The sequence below is a fragment of the Artemia franciscana genome, chromosome 1, assembly GCF_032884065.1.
Source record: "Artemia franciscana chromosome 1, ASM3288406v1, whole genome shotgun sequence".
Classification (NCBI taxonomy): domain Eukaryota; kingdom Metazoa; phylum Arthropoda; class Branchiopoda; order Anostraca; family Artemiidae; genus Artemia; species Artemia franciscana.
Window position 1 is genome coordinate 18262834 of NC_088863.1, and position 16983 is coordinate 18279816.

At 32.2% G+C, this 16983-nt stretch overlaps 1 protein-coding gene across 7 annotated transcripts in view; it reads right to left on the reverse strand.

Annotated features, from left to right (window-relative positions):
• Positions 1–16983, reverse strand: part of LOC136026521 (polypeptide N-acetylgalactosaminyltransferase 3-like) — a 181954-nt gene that overhangs the window by 22398 nt on the left and 142573 nt on the right. For 4 of the 7 annotated variants that reach the window (XM_065703198.1, XM_065703208.1, XM_065703216.1 and 1 more), the window contains 3 exons: positions 14941–15248; positions 9146–9263; positions 3406–3688 (listed from right to left, as the gene is read on the reverse strand). In XM_065703198.1, the coding sequence (XP_065559270.1) occupies positions 3406–3688; positions 9146–9263; positions 14941–15248 (709 nt within the window). Of the gene's footprint in view, positions 1–3405; positions 3689–9145; positions 9264–14940; positions 15249–16983 lie in introns of those variants that run through there. The other 3 variants (XR_010617328.1, XR_010617329.1, XM_065703175.1) reach the window with 2 other exon arrangements.

Here is a 16983-nt window from a genome sequence, read left to right on the forward strand (position 1 = left end):
TTTTTGAAAAAAAACAGCATATTAATTCAGCTTTTTAAAATAAACTATGGCAAGGCCTATATCATGTCATGTAAGGGGTAGGGACTGGGATGCATGAAAAACCTCATTAATGATGACATTTAAAAATAACTGTAAGTGAGAAATCAAATGCTATAGTCCACTTTGTTTTATTTCTGTTCTAGTTAAGAAACAAATTGACCACTCAGAAGTACCACTACTAGAATCGACCTACCCCATGCTAGTCTAGATATATAGCTGCTATGCCCAATGAAGGTCCTTTTGCGCAGAGCCAAGGCTATACTACACAAAACGAAACGAAATGGACTATTTTTTTTTTCAAATTAGGCCTCGCCATTTAAAGTCCACTATTAATCTTACCTTCAACTCCAACCTCTTCTGAGACTTCATTCCATTTCTTTCATTACAAGTAACCTATTCTTATGGTCTTTATCAGCTTTAGAGTATAGTTTTCCTTAATTTCTAACTGACAAAATCAAAAATTCAATATTCATTTTGATCTTGCCCAGCCTATTGGTTTAATGTGATTTATTCATCAGAATTATCGGAGAGGTTGAGATTCATGAACTTGTACGATATTTTCGAAAATCAGATATAATTTAACCAAAATGGGTGCACAGCTGCAATATCGCATACCTGGCCGAAAAATCGAGTTTGTATACGAATAATCGTACACGTGGGAACCCACAGTTAGAAAACTTAAAGATCAATAAATCTTAAGACCGATCGTAGCACTATCGTTGGTAAGCAATAGTAAGACCAATATGCCATGAAGAGTAAGGTAAAACTTTGGAGTAAGGATCAAAAACAAAGCCAGGTAGTTTTAGTGCAGGGTACTTATGAAAATACCCCAGGTATTATTAGATCTTGTCCGAAATTAAATAAAAAAAACAAGTTTTTTTAACTGAAAGTAAGGAGCGACATTAAAACTTAAAACGAACAGAAATTACTTCGTATATGAAAGGGGCTGCTTCCTCATCAACGCCCCGCTCTTTACGCTTCTTACTTTCAGTTAAAAAAACTTGTTTTTTTATTTAATTTCTGAACGTTTTTGAATCAATGCACGTTTTGATTTTGGCTCTCCGCAGAGGAATAAATTAAACAAAATTTGCATATTTATTTCTTTGGCTAAATGGCTTTCTCATAGTTTTGATCGAATGATTTTGAGAAAAAAGGAGCGGGGGAGGAAGCCTAATTACCCTCCAATTTTTTGGTTACTTAAAAAGGCAACTAGAACTTTTAATTTTTTACGAATGTTTTTATTAGTAAAAGATATACAATAACTAATAAATTGGCTTACGTAACAAACTTTTGTATTCTCATGATTTTATTACATATATGAGGGGATTCACCCCCTCGTCAGTGCCTCGCTCTATACACTAAAGCTTAAATTTTGTCCCAATTCATCAAGAATGACCCCTGAATCACAAAAGCCGTAGAATAAATAGTTGAAATTACTAAAAATACTTTTGCGTAAAGAGCGAGGTATTAGGAGGAGGTGAGCCCCTCATATGCGTAATAAATTCTGTTCGTTTTAGGTTGTAATGCTGCTCCTTTAATTTAATCCAGTTGAAAAAACTTTTTCATATTTATTTTTTCATTTTTTTTTTAATAATGCTAGAAAATCCTGCGCTCCTTCACGGAAAGTTTCTTCCCCCATGACATATTCCTCGATGGAAAGTTCCCCCAACATATCCTCTCTTCTCAATCCCTCCCCCTAACCAAAAAATCGCCCTGAAAACGTCTGTACACTTCCCAATAACCATTACTATATGTAAGCACTGGTCAAAGTTTGTAACTTGCAGCCCCTCCCACGGGGACTGTAGGGGAGTAAGTCGTCCCCAAAGACATAGTTATAAGGTTTTTCGACTAAATTTATGTAAATTTCTTTTTTTGGCTAAATGGCTTTCTCTTAGTTTTGATCAGACGATTTTGAGAAATAAGGGGTGGGGAAGGTGGCCTAATTGCCCTCCAATTTTTCGGTTACTTAAAAAGGCAACTAGAACTTTTAATTTTTAACGAACGTTTCTATTAGTAAAAAATATACGTAACTTAAGAATTAACTTACGTAACAAACTTTTATCTTCTTATATTTTTGATTATATATATGAGGGGGTTTGTCCCCTCGTTCATACCTCGCTCTTCACACTAAATCTTAAGTTTTGTCCCAATTCTTTAAGAATGACCCCTGAATCAGAAAGGCCGTAGAATAAATATTTGAAATTACTAAAAATAATTTAGCATAAAGACCAAAGTATTTATCTCCTCCTAAATACCTCGCTCTTTATGCCAAAGTATTTTTAGAACCCCTCATATGCGTAATAATCTCTGTTCGTTTTAAGTTTTAATGCTTCTCCTTACTTTCAATTGAAAAAACTTTTTCATATTTATATTTTCATTGTTTTTTTTTAATAGTAATGCTAGAAAATCCTGCGCGCTTTTCATTGAATTTCTCTTCCCCCATGAAATATACCTCCAAGGAAAGACCCTCCCATATAGCCTCCTCCCCTGAACCCCACACCCAAGCCAAAAAATTCCCCCTGAAAACGTCAGTACACTTCCCAATAACCATTACTGTATGTAAACATTGGTCAAAGTTTGTAACTTGCAGCCCCTCCCCCAGGGACTGTTGGGGGGGGGGGAGGAAAGTCATCCCCAAAGACATAGTTATTATGGTTTTCGACTGTGCGGAACAAAATGGCTATCTCAAAATTTTGATCCGTTGACTTTGGGAAAAAATGAGCGTGGGAGGGGGCCTAGGTGCCCTCTAATTTTTTTGGTCACTTAAAAAGGGCACTAGAACTTTTCATTTTCGCTAGAATGAGCCCCCTTGCAACACTCTAGGACCACTTGGTCGATACGACGACCCCTGGGGGTCATCGTATCAAAAACAAAAACAAAACGACAAAGCAAATAAACACGCACCCGTGATCTGTCTTCTGGCAAAAAATACAAAATCCCACATTTTTGTAGATTGGACCTTGAAATTTTTTCTGTAGGGTTCTCTGATACGCTGAATGCGATGGTGTGATTGTGATCCTATGACTTTTAGTGGGTGTTTCCCCCTATTTTCCAAAATAAGGCAAATTTTCTCAGGCTTGTAACTTTTGATGACAAAGACTAAATTTTATGAAACTTATATATTTAAAATTAGCATAAAAATCTGATTCTTTTGATATATATTTTAGCATCGAAATTCCGTTTTTTACAGTTTCGTTTACTATTGAGCCGGGTCGCTCCTTACTACAGTTCGTTACTACGAACTGTTTGACTTGAAAAATACCTCGACCATTGTACCAACTAGAACTTGATTTGTGAATGCAAGCACTAAACTATATATAGTTTCAAAGACCCACCGAACATTCACAAAATTTAGAAAAAACTTACATCTAATCCCAAAACGGAACGAACTTCCTCGCCATTCTTTGACTGGCGCTTATCATCATTTTCAACAGCATGAGATTCAGACGACGAGCTGTCTGCTGCACCTGAATCAGCATCTTTATCCAGTGAGGATTGTTGAAACTTTGTACCGGGTTTCTTCTTCGATCCGAGGTCACGAAATTGGCGAGTATTTCTTTGTTGTGGAACAGGGGAGGCGTACTCAGTTCTTGAGCCTTGGCCTGGTCGGTTACGATGCGATCGCCGTGGGAATGTATTAGGGGATGATCTAATACACAAAAAGAAAAAAATTGAATGGATGCAATCCTTTATCTTAAACAGGGCAAGCAAAAATTATATTTTCTTCTGACAATATGGTTATCAAAGCATTTCTACTTATCAAATCTGTAAGTCTGGAAGCATAGTTTAAGGCCGTTCGATACTTTAAAGGATCACCCTAACTCGTCCATTACGATCTTTTTAGCCATTAGCTTTTTAGTGTGGCCTAATTGTTTAGAATTAACTGTGTGATCTTGCCATAACTTGTATAGATTTGACAAGAGATCCGAATAAACGACAGAAAAACTAAAGACCGACACCTAATTTCCCAGAAATATTAGAAAAACCAATTAACTTCCCCTGTTTTGTGCCAGAGATAGAGATATTCAAATTTAGTGAAATTTACGTCAATAGAAAGGACTTTTTTTTCTTTTTTTATTGAATGGAGCAGAATTTTGAGGACAGCTGAGGAGATAGCTGTCCCTAAGAATATTCTAGTATTCCTGCCTGAAAATAATAAAAATCGGTAGCATTGTGTTTTAACGCCACCATATGTTTTCCTTCACCTTTTAATTCAGGTAGGTCAGAATAGACATAGACATAAGAACAGAGATAGACAAAGACATAGAAATAGACCTAGACATGAACATAGACACAGATATAGACAAAAACATAGGCGTAGACATAGACTAACCTAATCTATCTATTCTGACCCAACTAATCCTCTTGATGATGCAAGATTTCCTGGGTGGCGGAAAACATATGGTGGCAGAAAACCACGGTGGCGTTAAGACACCCAATTCTAAAAATAAGCTCAAAAGACGTCTCATTGAAAAATTTGACAGCTTTGGAAGTTTTCTGTTGCGCTAACCGCCTCAATTTAATTCTTTGTGGACACAGGATGCACATTATTTATACTTTATGTGGCTCAAACTACGTTTTACTTTACGATTAGTAAGATATTATAGGTTTTCTTTGTTTTAAAATAGCTTCTCATTAGTTTTTCGACCTGTTGACGCATCTAAGCCAATTTTTACCAAAATTGCTTCGGAAGCTCCCTGTGGTACTCGGAAAATGAGACTGTCAGCCGACACTGAAACTCACTAAGTGATATTTTTGGTATCGAACTTCATTAATATCAGGTACAACAAGCTAAAATTGTACGAAGATGATAAGAAGATTTTTTTTTTGGGAAAGCCTGAGAGCACAAAAAAAAACTATTAGGCTAAAACTTCACTTTTTTTTAATTTAATGGGTTTTTTTTATAGATTTGTCCTGGAGATGGGGTCTTTGGATAATAATAAGAGTCATTCATAAATACATAGTCAAACGGTCATATATTTATAAAGTGAATTTAAATGATAATTCTAAAGATATTTAGTTATTTTTTTTAAAGAAATAGAGAAAACAAAAAACAATAGAGCAATCAATTTTGGGTTTCAAGTTCAAATATTGACGGAGGAAGTCAGACGATTAATCAGCGGTAGCTAAAAACAGATTTATATTAATTCGGGTTTATAGTCTTACAAAATAATTTAAATAAATAATGGATAATGGTCTTGAGGTTAGAATGTAAAATATAATATTTTCCATATCCTACCACCAAACAAATATTCACACAAACACAAAAAACTATTTTCAAAATCAATATTTTATCAATACATTTTATAATAACAGAACATACAAAATTGGATGGTAGAGTCCATTTGCTAAAATATGCGTGGCTTATTAGATAAAAGAAAAAAAATCTGAAAATTTTCCCTCAGTTATCGCAGATCACTCTTTTGATTCCCCCGCAAGAAAATTGAATTTGAACAAAGAAGTTATATGTAATGCAATTGGACCGATGCAATGGGAATGAAATACGCTCAGCCTTAGGGAAATAATAAAAAAAAATCAAGTAAAAATTTTAGTAGATGTGAAGTATTTGTCGTCTTTGAAATCCTAGATACAATAGATTATTGATAAAAAGAATAAACTATAAAAATTGCAACAATGGGTAAAATGAAAAGATTAATAAAGTATTTCCGCATTCGACCAAACTTAACAAGCTACGGCAATGTAAGCTACAGAGAAAGTTCTTGAAAATTTATAAAAAAAAATTATTTCAATTATTGTTTAGCCTCAGCAATAATGTGTTTCTACACGACCTTCTACCAAGAATTATCTTCGTATAAATAATTGTCTCTTTTTTATTTATTTTTACAGTACCATGCAACCTCAAGCTATAGATTTTTTTTTACATGAGTAATTCATTATTTTAGTTTTGTTTTTCTTAGGTTCGCACAGAGCCTAAACAGTAACTAAGCAATTTTATACACTAAAAGTTTACAAGGCTCTTTTTATTATTCTAAATTACAGCTATGATTGACTGTTCAATGAAATAACTAATCTTATCTTTCTTAGCTACTGCCTTGCTTAGAAAAATTACATAGTTTTCTAATACAATTTGAACTTGTTGCTTGGCAAAATAACTAAATTTAATAAATACATAAATAAAATGATTGCAAATATAAACATAGATAAAGTATAAACTGATATAAATGGGGTCTTTTAATCTATTTTGTATAAAAACAAATTAAATATACTTTTTTATAATAAAATGAAATAAACAAACGAAATAAATAAATAAAATAGACAAATTAACTAAAATTGATATATGAAAAATAAAATAAATGGGATATTTTGCTTATTTTTTGTAATAACAAAATAAATATAATTTTATATAATAAAATTAAATAAACAAAGAAAATAAATAAATCAAATAGACAAAACGACTAAAACTAATATATAAATAAATAAAGTAAATACAGTTGTAAAAATATTTAAAGTATAAAATGAAATAAATGAAAGACACTTATCTATTTTCCATAAAAACAAAAAAAATATGATTTTATACGATAAAATGAAATAAATAAACAAGTTAAATAAATCAAACAGACAAAATTAATAAATTCGACAAATACCAGGTTAACTAAACTGACAATATAATAGAATCTAAACCGTCGGCAGTTCGTTTTAGTGTTCTTTTCAGTTCGTTTTAGCGTCGGCAGTGTTCGTTTTAAGTTTTAATGTCACTCCTTGCTTTCAGTTAAAAAAAAAAACTTAATTCACGAGAAAATGATGTTAAGCAGTCTTTTCCAGATTCAAATTTTTAGTTTATCCCCATTTGAGAATAGTAATAGTAGAATAAATAATAAATTTGATATCCCACATGTAAAAAAAAGCTAACTATGCTAAAAAAATTTGTTGGTTTCAGCATCCTACCGTTTTCACCACATTATAATCTAGTTCGTTGGTTTTATTCATTAAAGCTTTTTTTGTTTCTTTTCTCTTTATTACTCCACGAGTGTCATAAGTTTTGTGGTTAGGTTTAAAAATAAATTCTTATGATTATTATCATTATTATATGTAGTTGCCTGATGCTTAAACTCACATTTTTTTCTCTCTGTTCTGTATTTACTTTTATTTTTAACTAAAACAAATATTTAACGTTAATTTTCAATGTTCGGTATGTATTTGAATTGTTTTCCTATGTTCATTAAAATATCTTACACCGTATTTCGTAAGGTTAATTCTAAATAACTTAATTCTTAATAACGGTAATAATGTTAATTCTACCGTTAATTCTTGCATTGTTTACACTTACCACAAAATGACCGAATAAAATCGAATAACCGAATAAACCGAATAGAATTCTCCCCATTGAATTTCAAGAAAAAGCATTTATTTTGAAAAGCGCATTTACAACTGGAGCAAAACTACAGACAATTAATAACAAAAGGCATGTAAAAAAAAACAAAAAAAAAACCAACTAGCTCAAACAAAAAGGAAAAAAAGAGAAATTGCATCAGGTTTCATATGAAGGCCAAGTGTGTTTATTATTTAGATTTTTCATTAATGACACATGTATCTTCTTTATATAACAAATTAGACAAACAAACAAAAAATGTGATTCAAAGTAATAACTAAGAAAATTTGACTTCCATCTAGGAACTTCTTGAAAAACTAGTCAATTATAATGTAGCTAAAATAATTTCAAAAATGAGATGGCCTTACAAGCAAAAAGGGACGGGCTGCATGTTTTGATTATTTAATAAGACAGCACAGTAAAATAATCTCTTGGCCTAGGAAAACGGTGCAGTACAGAAAGTATAGTTAAATCAGGATAGGATGTTATGGCTGACTTTAAGGACTGAAAAATTAGAAGGATTTCCAAAATCTGAACAACGCGGTTTTGCCCAGCAGGCATGAGTTCAAACGCCACTCAAAATTCTTTTTAAAAATGATTTTTCATTTTGTAGCAACTGTTTTTCGAAGAAAAAGTAGTTATTAAGATTGAAAAAAGAAAGAATAAGAAAAAAAAAGAAAATTGGAAGAAACTAAAAAATGAAAGGAATTGAAAGAAAATCAAAAATGAAGGAAAATGAAAAACTTGATAGTGTAATTTATCAATGTAGTATTTTAGCAGTAAAAAAGATAAAAACTGTTTCCTTTATTGACACTAGTATAAAGCCACACTTGGAACGAAGGCTTAACCTGGTATTTATGTCCAGCGTCAAGGAAAAACTCATTAACCATAATACAACGGAACGTGCAAACAGTTAAAATTGAAAATAGGACTAAAAAAGGAAAAAAGAGAATAAATCAGATTTCTTTTAGAAATAACAAGTGCCATAAAAACAGGATAAACGGGAATATTAAAACAGGACTGACTGTCACTAGACTTTTCTCTTCTCGGAAAAACGGGAAAGAAACAACAGTAAAATCTAATAGGTTTCCAGACAAAGTTATCATTTTTTTTTTTTACTGGAAGACCGTTCTCTAAATATTTATGGATTTAGAATAAGAGAAGGTTGCACAAAGCAGCTAAATAATTTGATTATACCTATAATATTTTATGAGGAGACAAAAATTGGTGATTTACATGATAATCAGTGGAAAATATGGGGAAAATTGTAAAAATTAGGGGTTTGGAGCAGGTTGCACTCCTCCAGCTACGCAACTGTCTATTTAAAAATGTCTAAAAATCTATTTATTTTTTCTTTGAAAAATTAAGATTCTTCAATCTAAGATTCGTTCAGATTCTTAATGGCCAAGATTTTTCAAACTTTAGACAAGAAACTGTTGATAGGATCAAACTACGACCGTTCTTGTTACAAATCTGAAAAAAAACAACAATTTTTTGTAATTAAAAGATCTGATTCAATCATTTCTTAAATAAGCAAAACTTCCAATATGTTCAAATATTATATAAATAAATGCTAGGCTATATAGCAACAATTTTTCAAGTTTTTACAGCTTTTTTCAAACGATTGTTTTGAATACCTCAGTGTTTTAAGTTTTCCTTTATATAAAATATGTATTTTATTTCCCATCTTACTGACAGAACAAATCATTGCTTCTAACAATCCTGTCACAGAAGAGCGTAGACAAAGACCCCAACAAGGATTATAATTTATCTTACCTGTTTTTATCTGACAAAGGTGGTAGCTTTTCAGCTCTTGCATTTGCGGGTTGCCTCAAAGAAGACCTCCAAAGTAACTCCTCGTCGGGAACACACAATTTAGTACATTCTTTGTTGGCTAGGAGAAATAAATACAGATTTTTAGTTTCAAAGATTTCCTTTTTGTCAAATTGAAAAAAAACAAAAACAGAATTACTTATTCGAACAGAGCAACTTAATCGTGAATGCTAAGATTTCACTTTACTCAATTGAATTGAATGAAATATACTAAAATGAATTGTTCGTGAATAATTCGTCAAAAGAATCCTTCGTAAAAACTCATGAAACTGGTAAAAAGAAGTCCGAATTACTACAAAATCTCCAGAATGTGAGAAGCTTTCCGATGCGGAAAAAAATTATAAATCTTTGTTGTAGCCCCCTCCTTGAAACTGTTTATTAATTTCTCTGTACCTGTCTCCCCTAAAAAGATTTAAAAAAAAACTCCCCAATGAGGCTTGCAATTTTAAACGTTTTCGTGACATTTTATGACATGTCTTATTTGCGACATTTATGCTATCTTGTAACAAAACTTGAGCTAGTTTCAGATCTACCCATTCACCGAGTCAGATTTATGATGTTTCAATTTTTTTTTAGAAAAAGGCTTAGGCTTAATTAAAAAATTAGAATACTTTCCTGTTTTTGAATGTTTTTGACGCATTTTCAATGCAAAGAAAAATACAAAGCATGCTTCAAAATGATGAACAAAATTGAATCTTGGCTCTATAATGATACTAAAATTTTCATCTTATGTTAAAAACAAATAAAAAACAAGTTTTTTCAAACAGAAAGTAAGGAGCAACATTAAAACTTTAAACAAACAGAAGTTTTTAAGTATATGATGGGGGGGGGGTCGCCCTCTCCTCAATACCTTGCTATTTGCGCTAAAGTTTGATTTTTGTTTCAGCTATTTAAGAATGACTCCTGAATCACAAAGGATCGATTAATTAGAATAATAAGCTCTTTTAAAAGTTCTAAGAAAAACAATAGCGTAAAGAGTGAGGTATTGAGGAGAGGGCAACCCTTCTGATATACTTGATAATTTCAATTCGTTTTAAGTTTTTATGTTGCTCCTTACTTTCATTTGATAAAACTTGTTATTTATTTAATTTCTGATCGTTTTTTAATAATGCTGGAAAATCCGGCTCCCCCTCCATATAAAATCCCCTTCCCCCACAAAAATACTTCCATTAAAAGGTCTTCCCACGTAAAAGCTTATGATTTCCTATCCAATGATCCCTCTCCCGATCTTCTACGATCACTGGTTCGATACGATCACCCCTGAAAAAAAAAGAAGAAACAAATAAACACGCATCTGAGATCTTTCCTCCGGCAAAAAAAAGAAGCAAAATTCCACATTTATGTACATTGGTACTTGAAACTTCTACAGTAGGGCTCTCTGGTACGCTGAATCTGATGCTCCCTTTTTCAAAAATTGGGCACATTTTTCTCAGGCTCTTAACTTTTGATGGGTAACATTCAATTTGATGAAATTTACATATTCTGAGTAAGCATCAAAAGTTTATTGTTTTGATGTATCAATTATTATCAAGACCCTGTTTCTTACAGTTTTGGTTACTATTGAGCCGCATCGCTCCTTACTTATAGTTCGTTATCACGAATTGTTTGATATTCAAACAGTTCATGGGTACGAACTGTAGTAAGGAGCTACCCGGCTCAAAAGTAACCGAAACTCTAAAAAACGGATTTAGATACCAATAGTTACATCAAAAGAATCGCATTTTAACGCTGATTTTAAATATATAAGTTTCATCAAGTTTAGTTATGAGTCTGAGAAAATTTGCCTTATTTTAGAAAACAACCCTTAAAAGTGATAGAATCTTAACGAAAATTTCACCATCAGATTCAGCGTATCAGAGAACCTTACAGTAGCAGTTTTAAGCTCCTATCTACAAAAATGTGGAATTTTGTATTTTTTGCCACAAGACACATCACGGATTCGTATTTATTTTTTTTTTTTTTGTTTTTTGCCTAGGGGTGATCATATCGACTCAGTGGTCCTAGAATGTCACAATAAGGTTCACTCTGACGGAAATTAAAAGTTCTAGTGCCCTTTTACTGTTTTTTTTTTTACAGTTTTTTACTGTTTTAAAAAGTGGAGTAGAGAGAAAGAGTCAAACTTTTAGCGCAAAGAGCGGGGTATTGAGGAGGGAACAGCCTCTTTCATATACGGAGTAATTTCTACTCGTTTTAAATTTTAATGTCGCTCCTGACTTTCAGTTAAAAAAAACTTTTTTTTTTATTTAATCTTAGGACCAAAGAAAAATAAAATACCCAAAACCAATAAGGAACATAAATCAGAAGCGCTTGAAATAGTTAGTCTGGACATCTATCAGTTAAAAACAAGAACAGTGCCTCAATTAGTGAAAATAAAAGTGGTAAAGAGAGTTAAAATAAAAGAGAGTTTAATAAAAGTGTTAAAGGTAGAACATTTTCAGTGTGTCAAACCGTGATAAAGTTCTAAAAAACAATATGAAAAGGCCTGAAAAAGCTTACGACAATTTCAAAATGTAAGTAGATTTATTCTGCAAGGAACAGTTATAGGCAGTACTAAAAGGATTGAAAAATAATAAGGTCATGGCTTCTGATAGTGTGGCAAGATTCTTTTTTTACTTTTTATTTCCATAATTAAAGATACAAGTGAAGCCAATGAGTATGGTTTTTGAAAAAAGGGGGTCCGAGTGATTTTAGGAAAACCTTAATTAAATCTCTTTACAAAAAAGTGATGAAAGTAAGTGTGGTAATTACGGAGGCCTTAGCTAGATCATTGTAGAAAGCAAAATTAATTAACATTATAATGCTTTTTGGACTGAAAGATGGTAAAGATAAGGTCTTAAGAGAAGAAATTTCCCTCTTAGATTAATAGTTAAAAAGGGTCCGAACCGTCAAACGCGTTTAGTCTTCAGTTCCGTAGATTATGAACAGGCATCTGAGTCAGCTCATAGAGAATTCTTGTTGAAGGTAGCCTACTATCATTGTATAGCATACCCCATAAGTACATTAAAGAGACTAGAGATGTATATGAATATAATATAGTACAGGGTAAGGTAGGAAGTTAGGTTAGTAGTTGACTAGGTTTAGAATCAGGAGTTAATCAGATGGTATCCTATCCACGTTCGCACGGATTATTTTGATGGAATTAATCTTACGAAACACGGTGGATTACTTTGATGGAATTAATCTTAAGGAAGACGACAACGGCTATGGGAGAACATGGTATCGAATGTGGAGGCAAAACTCTCGTAGACTTAGATTGTACAGATGACTTGAGTGTCCTAGACAAAAATGTTAGCGGTATAATTGCAGTTTTAGAGGTTTTGAGAGTTCAGAGTGCAATAATAGGCTTGAAAATTAATACCAAAAGACTAAGTCGCTAAAACTAGGAATAAATGAAGGTGAAAAGGCAATATTACATAGTGCAATGAAGATGTAAACAAGTAAAAAGACGAATAAGTCGTGAATCATGACGAAAATAAAGCCTCCAAAGGTGAATCGCGACAGTGGCTAGGATCACAGGCTAGGTCCCAGATAAAAGATTAGCAAATACTGTGATTTTTGGCCATCTAGGTGGGTCAAACGAAAAGAAAATCATCCCCCAATGAGTTGGGAAGAGGACATAAGAAAGGACAGAATTAAAAGGAAATTAAAATTCCATGCGGTGGAGTAAAGAGCGAAGTTTTGTACAGATTTGAGCGAAGGGTAAAGCTTTTTTGGCCTCAAGACACCCTGGTGCTGCAGCGAATTGCTAGTAGTAGTTAAAAATTTCCAGAAAATCCTCATTTTTTAACACAGACCGCGTACCCTTTTCCCTCTGTCCAAAATTTTTTTTCCCTTGAGTGAAAATTTGGATTAATATGGACAAAAATTTATGAAAAAGCAGTTTAAAATTTACCATTTTTCTTATTCTCATTCAATATTTTCTAGATTTGGATTTTCTTTTTCACATTATTCAACCGTAAGACGAGTATTGTTTAATTCTACAGCTTAGATTACTGGGGTGCAACAAGTGATTCATTTTTTAGAAAAAAATAAAGTCATGTTATGATTATTTCATCAAATGGCCGGTCTTGTACAAGTAGAAAATTTCGGTCGAAGAGATACATTTGATTTTGTAAGGTATTTATACCTTACAAAATACGTATATGACAAATGAAATTATCTTGCTTGTTTTGGGATCCGCTGGGCACATTGTTTTGGACACTCTTGATTTTCTCTTTCCGAACAAACGAAAAATCGCTGACTGACCAGTTTGCAACTCCTTTAGTAAGCTTATGGGGGAAAAGATGAAAACCGCCTTCTCTACTGACAGACCAGTTTGCTACTCCTTTATTTAAGCTTATGAGGGAGAAGATGAAAACTGATTTCTCTACTGACTGAACAGTTTGCTACTCCTTTATTAAGCTTATGAGGAAACAAATGAAAACCAATTTCTGTACAGACTGACCAGTTTGCTATTCCTTTATTAAGTTTATGAGGGAAATGATGAAAACCGATTTTTCTACTGAAGAAAAATTTGTAATTTGAATTCAACAGCCAACATGAAGAAAAAAGAATAATTAGAAAAAGAAGAAAAACAAATATGAAGAGATCACCTTACCTGTCAATCCTATTAGCCAAACCAAAGAAATTAGTAGAGCCAAAAACTACAGATGGGACTAAAAACCCTGTTTACAGTAAATAGTAATTTCCCCGAACGTTACATACGGCGGGCATGTTTTTGAAAATGGAATTCTTCAAAACAATATATTTTATCATTCTGTCCACCGTTCTTAAACTTTATAAAGTAGTTATTAATAGATCGGGGATTAGGAGGGAGACGAGAATCGCAACGAAACAGCTGAATAGATACCAACGAATAGAGACCGCGAATAGAAACAATGAATAGAAACCACGAAAGAATTAGAATGGTAAGAGACGAAAGAACACAAGCTTTATCCAAATAACTTCAGATGAGCTACTTTTGTATGATTTTTGTATTGTTTTCTTGATGTTACTTTAGATAGTATAATTTAACAACATAATAATGAATAAATTTTATTAAATTGCTCAGAAATTTATTACTATTTATGATTGAATATAAATTCATTTATAAATTACCTATAAATATTATTGTTTTTATTATGAATTCTTAAGTTGATTTATACATACATTTTTTTAAATATAATATAATTTAAGATTACTTTTATAAGAAAAACAACATAAAAAATTAATTCGTATGCTTATATAATTATAGCTACGTTATATTCATACTTATATTTATTAATCTTAAATTTTAATGTTTACTCTGATAATTTATTTATAGCTATTTATCATGTTTGGATTTTTATTTATAGCTATCAAATATATTTGCATTATATTAATATATTGTACCCTTCGTTGGATAAGTCATTTTGCATGTTACGATATTGTACTTTTTGCGAATCCTATGATACCTTCAAAATGACCTTCTTGGAATGGCCGTTGGATTTCCAACGCTACAGCTCAGATATCTTGAACAATGGCCGAAAAATTAATCAACAATGAAAAATTATACAACATTTAAAATGCAGAAGCGGCGAAACAAACAAATTACAGATGAACTAAAAAAAAGGAAAAAGTTCAAGATTTTGGAAATTCCAAGGTAATAATCTAGTCTCAGAGGGCATTCCCTGGAGATATGTTTGTCATAGTAGCCTCAAAAAAAGAAAAGAAGAGACAGACTGATTAGGAGAAGTGTACAAATGCAACGTGCAACATACCCTTTTTGCTACCTTTACCCCCCTTTGACTGATGAGAAGGAGGAAGCTTCCCTGGTTGGAACCACCACGCTATTCCCCCTCTTCTGAGTGATGAAGAAGAGGGTGAGATATCATTCCTTCCACTTCGAATTCTGGGAACAGTAGAAAATGCAGTTTCCTCTGGGGAATCTCTTCTAGCAGGAAAAGATTGGTTTCTCGATTCATAGAAAGTAGCCCGCTGACGATTAGACCGTATACGTTCACCAATAAATAATGCGTCAACCATTTCGGCCATTTGCCGAACTTCGGAATGAATTCGACCAGAAGGCCTAAAGTTACAAAATTATTTCCTTAAAGAAAAAATCGAATAATTTTGGGTCTTATAACAATCAGACACTACTCAACGCTGCATCTATGCATATATCTCTTAAACTTCCGGCAAATCAAAAATAACTAAGTGATGAAGCTTTTGGGTGAAAACCTTTTCTCCAAGGGGAGCATCATTTTGAACATGATAATATTGACTAATATAATAGGACAATATCAAAACACTGAAAACCTATATGATTGAAAAATACAAACGATTTCGTGGGATAAAATTCAATACTAAAAAAGTCAAAACGAAATTAAACCACTGTTCAAAGTTGCTAATACTCTTCTTTTTCTACCCAACAATGCTATGCGGCAACTCCCGAGCTGGGCCCCTATTAATTAATGGCTAGTGACGCCACGGAAATGCACTAGTGGAATCTGGTGGGATTTATTTCAGGAATCGATGAGTAGAAACTTTAATTGTATGTTGGAAACAAGCTTTCACTACTTGTAGTTGCCCACCACATAGATACCCGAAAAGGTGTTAAGAGTAAACCGTTGGTAAAAACAAAACAATCTTTAAGAGTAAACCGTTAATAAAAGAAAAAAAGTTAAGAGTAAAAATATCATCATAAAATGAAATTAATTATATCTAGTCGTAAAACATAAAGCTATTAATCTTTAAATGTCTTTCTAATGATTTGTTTTTTGAAAATGATTTAAGATTCTCTAAAATGAGTTTTAAAATGGTATTTCAGGAAGAATATTTCCAGAGAGATTGTTCAAGCTCTTCTTTGATCGCTGAGTAAGAGCAATGACCAGCTGGTACTATTCGGCAGTTTAGTCACTGTTAGTTTGAAAAAAGTACTTATTAGCTTTAAAAGTAAATTGTTAATTTTACAATATCAACAATTAAGACTGTCGAAATATCCATATAAGCGTGTCAAACTTGCTCAATTGCCTCTATTATTATTATTATTATTATTATTATTATTTATTTTTTATTTGGATCAGTGAGCTGATCTTAGCGTGAGACATGACAAAGAGAAGTGAAAGAATAAATTGAAAATATATAATTTGGGCTATATATGTGCACATTAGGGGGTGGGATAAAGTATTTAGACAGTGTGACTTCTGGAAGTTTGAAAAAAATACATTCAGACTATAAATTGAAACAAATACCTTTTTAACCGAAATAGAATTTTGAAATCCAGTTCTTCCTAGGATGTTTAATTTTTGAGCTATACCCCAAATTCATAATTTTGAAACTAAGTTTGAAGTAATAAGACTAAACTGACGAAAATCTTGCTTCTATAAAATCAAATAAAAATCTAAATTATAGTTGAGAGAGAGTGAGAGAAAGAAAAAAAGAGAGAGAGAGAAAGAAAGAAAGTGAGAAATTTACTAAATTTACCAAGGAAAAAGACAGCAATAGCTTAATAGCAAAACTTAAAAGTCATAATCGCTGGAAAATCTAGTGGAATATCAAAATTATTTCTTGTATTACTAACTTATATATATATATATATATATATATATATATATATATATATATATATATATATATATATATATATATATATATATATATGAGGCAGAACATAATCACGCGAACCATCGAGTTATTAAGTTTTTGCGCAGTTCAGTCAAAATCGTATTTAAGAGAGGTATGAGGCCTTAGCTTTCTGCCTCATCCAGAATACTATTTAGGTACAAACGTTTCAGTCCTGTCAATAGTCAACAAAAACTGAA